The 16,637-nt window shown below is 42.2% G+C and overlaps 1 protein-coding gene across 1 annotated transcript; it reads right to left on the bottom strand.

The window, feature by feature from the left end:
- Positions 1-241: 241 nt before the first annotated feature.
- Positions 242-15,433, bottom strand: LOC132768673 (ankyrin repeat domain-containing protein 40-like). The gene is made up of 5 exons (XM_060764791.2): positions 15,097-15,433; positions 12,993-13,141; positions 11,694-12,164; positions 8,852-9,027; positions 242-1,222 (listed from the first exon to the last, which is right to left on the bottom strand). Exons 1-5 carry the CDS (start codon positions 15,213-15,215, stop codon positions 1,079-1,081), a joined length of 1,059 nt encoding a protein of 352 aa, XP_060620774.2. The 5' UTR covers positions 15,216-15,433; the 3' UTR covers positions 242-1,078.
- Positions 15,434-16,637: the final 1,204 nt, after the last annotated feature.

Genomic DNA, 16,637 nt, shown 5'->3' with positions numbered 1-16,637 from the left:
TGTGGTTTTCTATGTATGTGTTCAGAAACATGGGAATTGCAAGTTGGCAGTTGGGAAGCTGAATTAATTAAGGAAAGCAGTAGCCAAGTGAAACCAAGAAGAGCCAGCTCTAATTTGGCAAGAGATGGGACTACTTGAAGTTTCTTTGCTCAGTTGTGAAAAGAAAATCACTGCAGCATAGCATGTTCACTACATATAAATCATGGCATGCCTTAAGTTTCAATCAGACACAGGAACTATCACAATTGCATCTAAAAATTGACTTTATTTTTTAATATTTTAAAACAGCCATTAGCCCAATACAATTAGGTAATAAAATAAAAGCAGTTTTCAAATATTATCTTTGTAAAGAGTACACAAATACATCATCTATATAATTAGTTTGCCTCATAGACTTTTTCTTTTTATAAAACTACAAAAATAAATTTCTGAATTCATGGATATCGCTTATTACTATCATAATTACATAATATCTTCTGCTGAAGTTTAAATTGTATACAACAATAAGCTTAGTTGGGGTACGCAAGGTGGTGGCAGAAAATGGAAAATGTTTTTCTTACAAAAACTTTGTATCACAGTTAACTCTCAATCACATGCCTGAGATTAATGATAAAGGGAAAAATAAAGGTGCTTTATAGTATTGTTACTGGTACAATAATTATCAGGAAAAATGAGGATTTTCACCTTTAAAGTGTTTCGTTTTCAATGATTTCATGTTATTGGCACAAAAAGCTACTTAACATTCTACTACTATTAACAGTAGACATCTACTTGAAAAATGAAATGTAGTTAACATTGAATCTCAGGAAGATCACATTGCTTAAAAAAAATTGGGCAAAGCTCTGTTGCCTGAGGGAAAAAGGAGGTACCTAGTTTTCTTCCACAAAATACGTTTTTTGTCTTCTGACAGGATCTCATGAAAAACTATTATAAAGTGCTTCAGGTGTTTGGATCTTTACCTCCACTCAAGTAAGATTAGTGTTTTAAAATGTATCTTAGTGGAAAATACAAGTGTATCAAAATAATCACTAGTAAAAATTAACAAGAATGTAAAGTTTTAAATGTATTTTGTTAGCTTTCAGTATGTCAGCTTTGCAGCTTTAGTGTTGTAGCAGGGTTTGTCCATTGTTGTTGGTGTCACTGCATTTCTGAATGAACTGGTGTTTTCCTCCAGTACTAGTTCCAGTTCTTGAAAATCCTGAAGCCTGGTGACATCTTTATCCTTGAATGAGAAAGCAACATCATTAAATTGGGAACAGTACTTTTAACTGTGAGAGTAATCTTATCACAGAATGCACCAGATAGAATATTGTATAGAGCTATCTATGTTCACTTCTGCTACTGGAAAATTATTTTCATGACCATGGTTTATCAAACTAGCCTACTTCACAATCTGATATGTACAAGTGTGATTACTCCCCTTCACATCACCAACCTTACTTACCTCATGCCTCCAGTGAACCAAGCAGATAATGTACTTACTTCCAAATCTTTCAAGAAAGAAAGAAAATCAAATAATAAATGTGAAAGAAGGCGATCCTCCAGGAAGTCAGCACCTCAAATCTGAATGTGCAAATTTAGTTGGCATATGAAGGGTGCCACGGGATGCATAAGCTGGCTGTAGCTTCAGAACTTCACTCAACAGGAACAGCCTTCTAGTTTAAGGCAACTGAAAGCATGTATCTGCACAGGAACTAGGGACTGGATATTGTAATAAGTCCAGCCTGGCCAGTGTCTCCTTTGCTGGGAAGTTCCTCTTCAAAGGTCCACTGGTCAAAATTCTACAGATAGCCAGAGATAAAGGACTCCCAAATCAACAGAAGAGGGGTCAAAAGAAAACTTTAAAAACGCATTTTACTGTCCCACCCTCACACTTTTAGTTATCCAGGTTCTCAGATTCCCTCTTTGTCCTATGCTTTATAGGACAGGGAACATAGATGATCCAGTCAAGACAGAAGCAGCAATCTAAGAATGCCTGCTCATGTTTTTAAAAAGCTCAGCTCTGCCTTAATAATTCCAAGATTGTGGTCCGGTGGATGAGCTGAGCTGTTTTTCCAATGTTCTTTACAAGCTTGAGAAGTGAATGCTTGAGAAGTTGAACAGGGCTGTAGCCTGACTTTTCATTCCTTAAAACAGGGAAAAGGTAATGATAAACTATCAGCACAAGAGGAATCAGTCTCATCCAGATGAGCCAGTGTCATCACAAGAGGAGCAAGAGGTCTCAATTTTGTTCACCCTCTTGAAAAAAAAACTTGAGAAAAACAAGAGTAACTTTGGACTTCAAGGAAGTAAGTTGTTATCTATAGATGTGAAATTTTAGCATGGAGACTTCTGGTCCATCAGGGAAGGGGGAGTTCCTGATGCCCATTGATCATACTGAAGCATATTCTGCATACCTGTTCTTCCAACTCATCATCATTATATGTGCTTCACTTATGTAAAAGATCAGAATCGGTACTATGCTGTTCTCTGGCCTAGCCATAGTTCTTGATCTCTTCATCAGGATACTAATGGGTTCTATGGTTCTCCATTCCAAGGGAGTTAAACAGCCTGCTTATCCATCCTTCAGCAGCAGTGACAAACTGTGCCTTAGAACTCAAGGAACATGGTGTCATAATAATAATAATAATAATAATAATAATAATAACAACACATTCACAGATGGACACTCGAAGAAATACGGTTACAGGTAAGCAACCTATATTTTATTTATATCCCACTTTTCTCCCACAAAGGGACCCAAAGGAACTAACAATTAATACAATAAACATAAAAACATCTTAAAATAAAATGGTTTAAAAACAATATACATTAATGTGGTATCTTGTAGGGTTATATTGCACTTCACTCTAATCAATAAAAATTTTGGCATTTCCTGACAATTCAGTCTGGATTTCTTCACTGAAAGCCTCTCTAAACAGAAAGGTTTTTAAGCTGCTTTTTGAAGGAGGAAAGGAGAAAGCTGTTTTAATTTCCTTGGGGAAGATATTCCAATGGCTCGGGGCATCCACCAAGAAGGCCCTCTCCCTCATTGCTGCCAACTGCATTTGGGACAGTGGTGGGAGAGAGAGCAGGGCCTCCCCTGACCATCTTAGGAATTGGTGAGGTTGATATGAGGAGATGTGGCCAGATAAGTAAACTGGACCTGAACTGCATCTTGAATTGGGCTCAGAAACAAATTGGCAGCTAATGAAAGTGCTGTAGCAGAGGGGTTGTGTGCTCCCTGGGTCCAGCATCTAAGAGAAATCTGGCTGCAGCTCTTTGGACTACTGGAGTTTCCATGAACTCTTCAGGGCAGTAGTCTAGATGGGATGTAACCGAAGCATGGACCACAGTGGCCAAATCTGGCTTTTCAAGGTACGATTTCAGCTGGTGTACAAGTTTTAATTGTTCAAAGGCTCTCCAGGCCACTGCCAAAACCTGGGCCTCCAGGTTTAGCGATGAGTCCAGGAGGATCCCCAAACTGCAGATCTGTAATTTCAGGGGGAGTGCTAACCCATCCAACACAGGTTGCCAATCTATACCCTGATTTCACTTACGACTGACCAGGAGGACTTCATATCTTGTCTGAATTCAATTTGTCCTCATCCAGTCCATTACAACTGCCAGGCATCAGTTCAGGGTCTGGGTGGCTTCCTTGGCTTTTGGTGGGAACTTGTAGTAGAGTTGGGTGTCATTTGCAAACAGATGGCACCAAACTCCAAAACTCCGGATGATCTCTCTCAGCGGCTTCATGCAGATGCTAAACGACATGGGGAGAAGTACAGAAGCCTGTGAGACCCCACAGGACAAAGGCCATGGGGCCGAGCAGGCATCCCCCAGTACCACCTTCTGGGTCCATCCTTCCAAGAAGGACCAGAACTACTATAAAACAGTGCCACCGAGTTCCATTCTAGCCAGGCGACCCAGAAGGATACCATGGCCAATGGTATTGAAGGCTGCTGAAAGGTTCAAGTGGACAAACGGACATATTATTATTATTATTATTATTAAATACTCCCTCTGTCTAGTTCTCTGCATAGATCATTTACCAAGGCAACCAAACCCGTCTCAGTCCTGTGGTATCCTGTCCCAAATGCGGCTGGCGGCAACAAGGGAGAGGGCCTGATCATATCATCATTAGCCTATGGTTCCAGATCTAAATATCTCTTAAGTACTAAGCTTTACTGTGGCCAGGCTAAACTAAGCATAGGACCGCTGTTTAATGATTTTGATTTTGTATTGCCTACAAAATTTTATTTATAAAAACCCTCCAACTAGTTGTGATACGTTCAGTCCAGACTGGTGCCTCCATCGAATCCATGGCAGCAACATACAAAGATTTTTAACTGGCGCTGAAGACAGAGACACAATTGTCCCAAATTATGAAGCTTATAATCAGATGAAACATTTTTGTGATGTTCTGATCTTGGAATTATCAAGGCAATCTATGCCTGACCTGGTACATCCTCAGTCATAACTGGGTGAAAATAAAAACAAGATTGCCTTGATGTGCCCCAATTTGATAATCTTGTGAACGTCTCCATTAAGAACAGTCTTCCAATCCCAGCCAGACCAGATCTTTTACAATCTATATCAATGGCCTCTCTGGTACAAAACCCACCACCTTCAAAATGACCACAGGAGATTGAATAGCTAGCTATTCCGAAAGCAAACATGGGCTTGTCTGAAAGGTTTATATCCTTCAGGCTTCCATGAGACATTCCACATATGACATAGAGCATCACCCAGAAAGCCATCCTCAGCCTTTCAGGAAGGACCCTGGATTTTTTCCAAAATGGTCCATGAAGCAGTCTTAGACCCAGTACTCTTGCATATATCTGGTGAAAAAAGACTGGTGGGGAGCTACTGCCATTCCTGAGAAACACTACTGTTTCAAATCTCAGAACTAGCTGATCTTTCCACGTTGACCAGAGAAATTACAAATCTGTATTCATCTGTGAAGTTTACTTTGGCTTGAGGAAAGAGACCAGCTGGGCGTACCCGGGCTGTTGTTCTTTTCTTCCTCGCACATTCCTGGCATAGGGCTCGACAGTATGAGATCCTTCTCCATCTCTTTTCCCTACAGGTTCCTGGCATCACAGGATGGGAGCAATTTTATTCTAAAGGTTTGCTAAATCCAGACCTAAAAGTTTGTTGGCAGTCTCATCTGGCAATCTGTAGACAAAGGCCTCACCTTCTTCCCGCAAATTGGATTGTAACACAGTCTTTGAGGTAGCAGGTTTTTCCCCAGATTAGGTGTCCTTTCTTAAACAAAAAATTTCACAGGTCAGTGAAGAGTTTATGTTTCATGCAGGTAGGGCATCTTTTGCTTAAAGTCTATAGTTACAGTTTTAGAACAACTTTATAATGGATTTTGCAGGATACTGACTGTAATAAGGCCTATAACCATAAGGCAATTCAACATAATGATCTTTTCTTTTTTGCTTGAATCTTTAAACAAAATTTCTGTCAATACAAGCACGGAAGTTTCCTTTTCCCACATAAACCACTAAGATTTAATGTTTGCTCGTGCTGGCAAAGAACAAGGTGATGTGATACAAAGTTCAGTCTTATCAAGAGATATAGCAGGCCATCTGGTGACATGATTACAGACAGATAATCTCTTATTTTGCTTATAAAACCTATTATGACTTAGTTTGCTATTTGTCATGCTTGCAAATTTGAATTATCTAAAAAGGTAGTATTAAAAAGGGCAAAGTTTAGGCACAAAATATGAAAGAGAAAAACAGGAGGAATACAACAGAAGTTATTTAATAGTATCACCAATTTTGAGATGTCAGGTTGTCCAGTTAGTGACGGACAATACAACAGTGATGTTTTATATAAACAAGCAGGGAGGAACTCACTCAAAAGAGTTGCTGGAGATAACATTGAGGGTGTGGAATTGGTGCATAGAAAGAGGAATCTACCTTCTAGCGATTCATCTGCCAGGAGAGCAAAATGTCCTAGCAGACTTTTTGAGCAGAAATCCTCTCACTCATCACGAGTGGACTCTAAACAAACAAGTTGTAACCCTACTGTTTCGGGCTTGGGGCGAACCAGAGATAGATCTTTTCGCCTCAGCCCAGAACGCGCAATGTCAACTGTTTTGCGCCAGGAGCTACAGGGATTCGACGATCAATTGTCTAGGCGATGCGTTTCTGCTACACTGGGGGGAAAGGAAGTTTTATGCATTTCCCCCGTTCCCTCTGATACATCGGGTGGTGTCGAAGTTAGTCCAAGATCAAGCACAAGGAATTCTGGTCACTCCTTGGTGGCCGAGACAACCGTGGTTTTCCTTGGTTCTAGAGGTCTCCAGGAGGACATTCAAACCGTTGCCTCGGAGGCAGGACCTTCTGACGGAGCAGGACGGTCGGATCCTATATCCGGATGTCCAACAGCTGAAATTGACAGCTTGGCGCATATTTCCAGCCCAGTTAGACTTATTATAGAAGCAGCCCAGAGACAATCCACAAAAAGATCCTATATCTACAAATGGTCAAGATTCTCTAAATTTGCCATGATTAAAGGGGTGGACCCTGTTAAAGCACCAACTCCTCTAATATTAGATTTTTTAGCTCATTTAGTTGATTTGGGTCTGTCCTGGTCTTCGTTAAAATGTTATTTAGCAGCCTTGTCTTGGTTTCGGAGGAAGGCAGGATTGCCATCGTGCTTTACTGATCCGATGGTATCTTTGTTCATGAAGGGGTTAAAGAATCTAAGACCTCCTGTGGCTCCGATTGCCCCATCATGGGATTTGGAACTAGTTCTTGCGGTTTTGACTAAACCTCCATTTGAGCCGTTAGCAACGGTGGATTTAGCTTATTTGTCCTGGAAGACAGCCTTTTTGGTAGCTGTCACTTCGGCCCGTAGGGTAGGGGAATTATGTGCCCTGAGGTGTGATGACCCCTACATGAGAATTCATAAAGATAAGGTCGTTCTTAGAACTGACATATCTTTCCTTCCAAAAGCGTCGAGTAGATTTCATATGTCACAAGAGATTATATTGCCAGCCTTTTTTTCAAAACCCGACCAATTCATTAGAGAAGAGGCTACATTTATTGGATGTGCGTAGAGCACTTATGTTTTATGTTGATAGGACAAAGGCGCACAGGAAATCAACCCGATTATTCCTGAAGTACAGGAAGGACTCTTTAGGCCTTCCCGTATCTTCACAGAGGTTTTCCTCTTGGATTATTTCAACCATAAGACTAGCTTATCGGATGTGTAAGAAAGACTTACCTTTGCAGGTTAGGGCACACTCTACAAGGGCCGTGGCCACATCGACGGCGTTCATGAGAGGTGTTCCACTTGATACCATTTGCAGAGCTGCTACTTGGTCAAGACCAACGACCTTTGTGAAGCACTATAAGTTGGATGTACAATCAAAGGCAGATGCAGCTTTCGGCAGGGCAGTGCTTTTCACAGCTGTGGCATGACGCCCTCCATCCAAGGTTAGCAGCTCGCTAGTCTACCATATGTGTAAATCGCAGTGACCACGTGGGGAAAATATGGGTTGCTTACCTGTAAACATAGTTTCCCTAGTGGTCACCTGCGAATTTACACAACCCGCCCATCCTCCCCTCTACATTTAGCCGTCATGCCCCAGCTCTTCTACATGCATTTTAGCGGCGGAAGAACTGGCCGCAGCCCCTCTTGAGGGCTATTTATAGAGGGGAGAGGGGCGGGAGGGGCTGCTCCAACTGAATTTGAGTCTCGTGAATCTTCCGTTGCTGCCGGCGCGAGCGCCGGATATTACCATATGTGTAAATTCGCAGGTGACCACTAGGGAAACTATGTTTACAGGTAAGCAACCCATATTTTCCAGAAGAAGTGCAAAATATCACTATTCATAACTGATGCATTTTCCATCAGAAGTAGCTTTTCGAGAGTAATACAGGCATTCCTCCACATTTGGAAGTTTAACCTTTGAGTGTGTGAGTGTATTTTTGGCTCAGATGTGTAGAGGGAAGAGGAGGGTGCATATAAACATTCCCACATTTGCTTTCTCTGATGGACTGGGAAAGAGAATGAGATGTTGCACATGCCTGTTTCCTCACTCGAGTGAGCAAGGAGAAGGAGGGAAGTATGAGAAGGAGGATACACACACTGATGTTCCCCTGGGGGAGGGGGGCAAAGGGGACATGGTGCCAGGGTAAGGGTCCTCATGTGCTATCACGCTGGGGAAGGAAGGGTATGGGATGGAGGGAGAACATAGGGAAGGCAGTGCTGGGTTTCTAGAGCAAGTAAAATGTGTAGAAGGGAAGGGAGAGAGAGCAGGACCAGGCAGGAGAAAGGCAAGAGCAGTGGGAAAGGGCCACAGCAACTGCTCTTACACCACATCATCTGCTACCCTCTCCTCCATCATTACACTCACCACTCCCCAGTTATCCCCTTGCCTGCCTAAGTGAGCAAATAAGTGAGTGTAGGAGGAAACACATGCTGCCAAGCCCAGCCACCAATACTGAGGGGATGAAAAGGTTTGAGTTTTTCTACTTTCATAATGATTCCTGCACCTCTAATCCCCACAAAACTGGAGGATCAACTGAGGATGTTCCAGTGGGAGAGAAGATAGGCAGAATTACTCAGAGTTCTTTGATTCTTATTGAATCTTTAAAAAAAGCCTACCATATTAAATATATATGAGGAGATATGTTTGCTACTTGAGAATGAAAAGGGGCCTTAAGATATATTCGTGTACTCAAGAACATCCAGATTGCCGTTTTATATGAAGAGCTGTTATGGGAGGCTAAAAACCAATTCATAAATAGAAACCAGAGCACATATATTGCACTCCATTTTTATCAACATGTCCAATGTAAATGTGTCAATTTGCAGAAAAATTCTACATTGAAATACTATCCCTTACCTTTCTTACCCAAGTATTGGGTAGCTTTCTGATCTTCTCCACTTGTTCAGGATTAATGCCCAGTTCACAGGAACTCACTCTGAGCAGGCCTTGGTACGTCAAGTCTTGTCTGTCCAGCTCAATTTCAATGAAGTCATCCTCCTTAGGATTCTGAATTCTTACTTTAAGCACCAATTCTGTATGTTTTTGGAAGAGGATATAATGTGCTTTTAAGGAAGTTAAACATCACTAAAATGCAAGGAAGCTGAAAAGACAATCACTCTGTTTAAATCCTTGATACAGGCTGAAATCTACATTGTCAGAACTATAAAAATTGAGTTTTCTCATCCTTGTTACATCTACATAAATACAAAAATGGAACTTGATCTTATATTTGATAATGTCATCCTCTTAAAAATGACATTGTCAGCCTGGCAGCATCACAGCTAAACTATTTCTGAGATGCTGCAGGGCAGGGGTCCTCAAACTAAGGCCCGGGAGCCGGATGCGGCCCTCCAAGGTCATTTGCCCGGCACTCGCTCAGGGTCAATCTAAGTCTGAAACAACTTGAAAGCACACAACAACAACAACAATCCTATCTCATCAGCCAAATGCAGGCCCACACTTCCCATTGTAATACTAATAAGTTTGTATTTGTTAAAATTGTTATTCATTTTAATTATTGTATTGCATTGAAGTGTTTTTCGCACTACAAATAAGGTATGTGCAATGTGCATAGGAATTCATTCATGTCTTTTTCAAATTATAATCCGGCCCTCCAACAGTTTGAGGGAGTGTGACCTGGCCCTCTGTTTAAAATGTTTGTGGACCCCTGCTGCAGGGTGTTGGAAAATGTCTGGGTGCTCTCTTGGTCATGGGGAAGTAGAAATCAGACAAGTGGAGTGATCCCTCAGGATTGAGCCCCAACTGCAGGGCTTATTATTTCCCACAACCAGAAAGGTATAGACATCATTTCCCAGTACCTAATCTGCAGCACCTTAGTAACCCTTCAGTAAACGGCTAAACAAGGTCTCCGTTGAGATTATAAATAACCAAGTGGCATCTGAAAGCCTGCTTTTCAATGAGGACTAAGTAGGAAGACAACATGGGTGTTTTAGGCAACGCCTTTTTTAGTGCAGCTTTTTACTTGTACAGGAGGTGTGCTGCCTTTCTTTTCTTCACCCTTCTATGCTTTGTCCACCTGGGAAGCCTGCTGGAGAATGTACAGCAGAATAACACAATTCTTTCCTATTGCTTTCTATCAATATTACATGAATGATCATGTAATAACATGCCAGTTCACCCCTTTGAAATCAGCAATAAGTGCCTCTGGAAAGAATCTTCAGATTTATCTATCCTGAAAAGGTGAGTTCTTATGTTTTATGCTTAACCTCTTTAAAACTGGTGATGGTAGAGCTAAATTGCTAATTTTGCAGTTACTTCAGTTCTATCAGCACAACTCCCAATGGGATTGTTTCCGTACACTTTTATCCATCTCAATGTACATTGTAAGTTTCGGAACAGAACCCTGATATACATTAGGAACAATCTCTATTGATCAGCAAACTTAGCATTGCCCATTACAATTACTCAGGCATACAACAAAGGTATGACACAGGGTCAACATAAAAAGCAATACAAGCGAGAAAATGATGCAAGAGGTTCTGGTGCAACAAAGATCTGAGCTTTAGCGATCTGGCCCATTTGGACATAGAATCCAAATAATTGAGCTGTTGATGAAAAAGGGATTATCGCATACATGCACACATAACATACACCTAAAATATTTTTTTTGTGGTGGGGAGCAAGGACAGAGGGAAAAGTTTCATTTTGTGAGGAGACTTTAATTTGCACTATCTTGGATTGCGTACCTAGCATGCATCCCTTATTCTGTGTTGGCTGCTCAGCCTGTCAGAGTACTGTATCTGACAAGTTCTGTTGGGGGGAAAAAATCTCCTAACTGTACATTTTATAAAGCCCTGAATTTATGGTACACTCCCCCCCCCCCAAGAAATTGGCTTTTAAGCCATGCAAGACCTCTTAATGTGGATAACTATCTGGTGGCACAGACTACTCTGCATATGATGAGTTCTCTTATTGCAGCTAAGTAGGTGGAAGACTGCCCAGGGACCATAAGTAAGTTGCTCTAAGAAGGGATGAAGAAGAGCAGGGTACAATGATGACACATATATGACAGATAAATAATTTGATTCTAATTTTATCTGTGCTAGTTATCACTTGCAGAGTAAAAACAGTCTCATGATTCATCAAAGATGAACAAACTTAGCATAGGTTTTTGTGGGCCTATGTAGACCATATCATCAGTAATGTTTTCAAATGTTATGTGTACACAGCTGGAATTTGTATGCTCCATTCTCAACATTTGAATTCACTTGCACAACAAGTATGAGAGTTGGCACACATGTATTTCAATAGAACTTGTCTAATTATGAACAACGATCCATTTTTGCTGTTGCAAGATCAGCTCTGGGCAGATCTCACCTTTCTGTTATCAAACTAAAAAAAGTAAAGTCATTTAGTTGATACCTTCCCCAATTAACACCTGGCAAGCCTCTCACTTATCTCACATAACCACACTGTCTGGAATCATTAGTTCTGAATAAAATTTGGATGGGATGGAAGAAGAGAAGCACAGTGGCAATGAGTTGAAACTCTGACCTTACAAAATAACGCCCCTTTGAGCATAAAGTTTAAATCTAGGAGCCCTGTCTTGAAGTTCTGGCAACTGTCTGTAAAAAATAGAAAGGAATGCTTTTGAAGTTCCCTGAAGCACATTGGGACACATTCACTTCTAGGCAAGTTAAAAAGTATTATGTAATGGAAAGCAGCATTTCTTCAGTACCTTGTGCATTATATGGGAATTTCTCTGAGTGAAACAGTGGCTGTAAGGGATGTGTAGCACTTGTAAACGAGCCATTGGCTTGCTGAGGTACATGTTGTCGAGATGCAGCCAAGCTAAAAAGGACTCCGTTGTGACCTGCAGGTGAGGGATAAGCAAGGCAGTCCTGGACTGTAGGTGCTGTGAATGCTGTAGCTCCTGTGCTGATAGGAGAAAGTAAGTCCCCTTCACTGTGGTCTCCACTCTGCAAAGAGGTGGCTGTACAAACATCTTCAGCTTGAGTTGCTGATGAGCAAGGGTTGGCTTTACCCTCAGATAAGGAACTGATGACAATGCTGGTTAGCTCAGATGGTGCTGAGGCATCAAGGGCACTATCCCTTTCGTCCTTGTCTGTAAACAAGAATGGATTGGCTGGATCATTTGCACTGAATGGCCGTTTTAAGTCAGCTGCTTCTTGACTATGACATTCTTCCACTGGGGGAGAAAAAATTACACTGTTTTAATAATTTTCTTAGTGTATAATAATTATAAACAGAATTCTCTATTGCCTTACCAAGGAACATCTGGCCAAGTACATTTTTTCAAAGAATTGCAATTTTAAAAAATTGCAAGTTTCAAAGAATTACAATTTCAAAAAATTGCAATATCTAAACAAATTATTATATTTTCTATTTCTATTAGAAAATTATATAAACTATATAAATTATATAAACTATGTCGAGCTTGTCCAAAATTCAATGGAGATTGATTCACACCCTTGTGATTCACTTATCACAGTGGTTCTCAACCTTCCTTATGCCACAACCTCTAAATACAGTTCCTCGTGTTGTGATGACCCCCAACCAGAAAATTATTTTCATTGCTACTTCATAACTGTAATTTTGTTACTGTTATGAATCGTGATATAAATATCTTATATGCAGGATGTATTTTCATTCACTGGACCAAATTTGACACAAATATCCAATATGCCCAAATTTGAATGCTGGTGGGGTTGGGGAGTGGGGATTGATTTTGTCATTTGGGAGTTGTAGTTGCTGGGATTTATAGTTTATCTACAATCAAAGAGCATTCTGAACCCCACCAACGATAGAAATGAGTCAAACTTCCCACATAGAACTCATGACCAAGAGAAAATATTTTATTTTCTGATGGTCTTTGGCAACTTCTCCAACACCCCCCTCACGACCACCCCCCCAGGGTCCTGACCCCCAGGTTATCATGAGGTTTTTGAGTGTAAGAACTCTTCTATGAGGGGAAAATGTTACTGTTGTCATGTACAGCATTTTTTGAATATTATACCTCCTAAAAGCTTTCTGATTGCTTTCTCTGAAGTTAAATCTGCTGCCAGCTCCCCATTAATGGTGAAAATCTCCTTATTGGCTCCGGAATCCAACAAGTAAGCAACCACTTCAGTATGGTTCTGTTTGCAAGCCCAATGCAAACATGTCCTATGTAACAGAAAAACAGATTATTAAACAACTGTCAAGTGTCTACAGTCATGTTGACAACCTACAGGAAACAGCTGCCTAATGCCTCTGAAGGATGCCCCCCCCGCCCCCCACAGCTAACAATTATCTGCTTGCATTCAATGAGCATTGTCCAGACATTCTCTCAACATCTTGTTCTCATTTTCTATAAGGATGAAATAGAAGAGGGACTTAATATTTTAGGAGATATGAAAAAAAAAATACTGTATTTCACTGCAAAATAGTCACACTTTCCCTGGGGGGGGGGGGGGGTGCAATTATTATGTAATGAATAATTTTTGCAGCTGCAGGGCAGGCCTTGGCTGGGAAGCCCCACAACTCCAAGGTGTAGGCATGCGGGTGGGGAGTGCAACTATTGGGTTATTTGCTTTAAATTGGCAACAACAGCAACAACAATGTGATGGAGACTTTTACGCCATGAAATACATACATTGTTTTGTCGTGTTTGTGTCCTTTTTGGACTGGGTGACATAATGACTACAGGCCAAACCACTCGGCTACATTATGTGGGAGATGCATGATTTCCATCATGTTAAAAAAAAGGTGAAGGGATAGTTATCAGTGCAGAGATGACATCATCTGAAAATTGAGTGAAGGAAGCAGAGTCTTATCTAGGATGGCTTTACATCTTAGGAAGGTGTGGATGAAATGGATCTAAGTAGCTGCTGTGGGGATAAACACCTCCCAGCTAATCTACACTTCCAATACAAAGAGTACTGTGCTGGGATCCAATGTTTCTCTGCTACAGCTCTTTGATGGGAATGAAATACGTTGGGCAATCACAAATGCTCTGCATAAGAGGACTCTCAGCTTGTGAGGTCAATGGATTCTCTAAATTTCAGCCTCATCCAATCTTTCCAAACAGCACTTGTTTATAAATACTATGGAAATGAGATTAGGTAAAGGTAAAAGTTTCCCCTGACATTAAGTCTAGTTGTGTCCGACTCTGGGGGGTGGTGCTCATCTCATCTCATCTCTATTTCAAAGCCTAAGAGCTGGCATTGTCCATAGACACCTTCCAGGTTAGGTGGCTGGCATGACTACATGGAGCGCCTTTACTTTCTCTATTGATCAACTTTTATTTATTTATTTATTTGCTACATTTGTATACCGCCCCTCTCAGCCCATAGGCGACTCGAGGCGGTTCACAAGGCAACAATTCAATACCAACAACATGATAGAAACATCAATACATTAAAAAGCATTAATTAAAAACCATGACAGTAGTTTCGTCTCCTAGATAAAAAACATATCCCAATCTCATAGTCCAATTGTTCCATAATCCTATGTCTAATTACACTGCCTTTTCAAATGCCTATTTTTTGCATATATATTTTAATTGCTAGCTTGGCAGAAGATGGCCCTAACAGCAGGAGCTCACCCCGTTCCCCAGATTCAAACTGCCAACCTTTTGGTCAGCAAGTTCAGCAGTTTAGCCCACTGCACCACTGGGAGCTCCAGAAATATGATTAGTGTTAAATATATTATTACTGGGCCTGGAATACTCAAGGTATGCTGGTATTAACAATTACTCTGCTGGGCAACAGGGTGACCCATGTACTGTATATTTTCCGGGTATAGCCTTGAAGGAACCAGATCCCATCCGATCTAGGATGCAAAGGATGAAATGCACAGGCCACCATTGGAAGTGCTTCTGACAGAGACTGACACACATCCCTCTACAACAGGCCTGAGCCCTCCCTTGAGCCCTCCCTCCAGGTGTTCTGGACTTCAACTCCCACAATCCCTAAGAGAGGCTGGTATATGTGGGGGTTGAAGTGCAAAACACCTGGAGGGAGGGCCCAGGTTTGCCCAGGCCTGGTCTATACTATCATGAAACAACCCAGGGGTGGGGGTGGGTGCGTGGATCCAGAGCCTGGCGGAGGAGGGGAGGGGGAGGAGCCCGCGGGCCTTACCAGCCGGTGTCTCCGTCGGGGGCGTCCAGCCAGGCTCCGCGGCCCAGCAGCGCCCGCACCTCCTCCAGCGCGCCCCGCGCCGCCGCTTCCCTCAGGCGCTGCTCCAGGGGGCCGCTCATCCTTCCTGCGCCCGGCCCCTCGGCCTGTCTGCCTGCCTGTCTGCCTGTCCTCCTGGGCCGCGGGGGACTCGTTTCGCGGTGACACACCTGGCTGGGGACTCCGTTGCGGGCGGGCGGGGCGCCTGCCAAGGCCACGAGAGGCCTCTCGCCGCCACGCAGGAGCCATGGGCCGGAGGGGCCTGGCAAGGCCTCAGTCCCGTTGCCTTGGCAACAGAGGGACCTGTTGGGCGGGGGGAGGCGGAGGCGCCCCTCTCCTCCCCCCCCCCCCCCGAGTGCAAAGGCCGACAGCAACCACAGGCAAGGGCACACTTGGGCCCTCCCTCCTCCAGGTGTTTCCAGGGACTTCAACTCCCGCCATTCCTAACACCTTGGCCTCAACAACAAGCATGACAGTAGGCTGCCAAATCATTGGAATAGCCCTTGAACCTATTCGGTTTGCACATGCACCCACACTCAGATAATGCGGGATTTCCTGCCTTGATATTCTGGGATATAGGGCTGTGTGGAAGGGCTTTCAAAGGGAGGGCAGATCCAAATGTGATAGTTCCGCAGACGTTTAACACTGCCTCTACTGCCTCCCTCTTTTAATAAATATATATGATCTACTTTTTCATTCATATTCTGAATCCTGGAAAGGACCTCCATTTGAGGAGGAGTTAGCTTGCTGAAATACATTTAATTTCAATATGATCTATAGTGCAGCCCTTGCCACACTTACGCAACATAAAGCTCACTCATTTCAATCACATTTCTGTTCAAAATGCTTCTGACTGCATTCCTAAGCAGCTTAGTTGCGCACAGGACTACGGCTTTGCAATTACATCCATGTTTATTTTGAAGTCGCGCTGAGTTTGATGATCCCTACTAAGTCTGCATAAGATTGCAGTGCTAAGCCAGGAAGGCACAAAGACATCAGTGTTTGAGAAAAGGGTGGCCATTAACTTTAATAAGGTTGCACATTTCAAAATAGAGAGTCATTTGAAATAATTGGCATTGGGCGAGCCTACGCGGCTTTTTAAAAAAGTAAACCCCCCAAGAAGCATATGCGACAATTACCAAATCCTTTGCTCGCATTCAAAATCAAACTAAAAGACTGTATTATTTTCAAAATGTGGATAAAAAGTCCTGAAGTGCAGAAAATATCAAAGCACACATGATTATTATTTTAAGCTAATTGGTTTCCTCCCAATTCAAAAGAAACTTCAGGAGGCAATATTTGACAAAACAGCAGAAGGAAGGAGGAGTTCCTAATCTTGATTTGCCCCCTAAGTCTGTTATTTTAAAAAAAATGTGGCTCTTCATTGTGTCATTGGTAAGGCAACGTTCCACACAGCCCTATATCTCAGAATACCAAGGCAGAAAATCCACAATATCTGCTTTGAACTGGGTTATCTGAGTCCACACTCAGACAATGTGGGATTT

Source organism: Anolis sagrei, chromosome 2 (genome assembly GCF_037176765.1).
Source record: "Anolis sagrei isolate rAnoSag1 chromosome 2, rAnoSag1.mat, whole genome shotgun sequence".
NCBI classification, from domain to species: domain Eukaryota; kingdom Metazoa; phylum Chordata; class Lepidosauria; order Squamata; family Dactyloidae; genus Anolis; species Anolis sagrei.
This window is presented reverse-complemented; position numbering and strand designations above follow the sequence as displayed.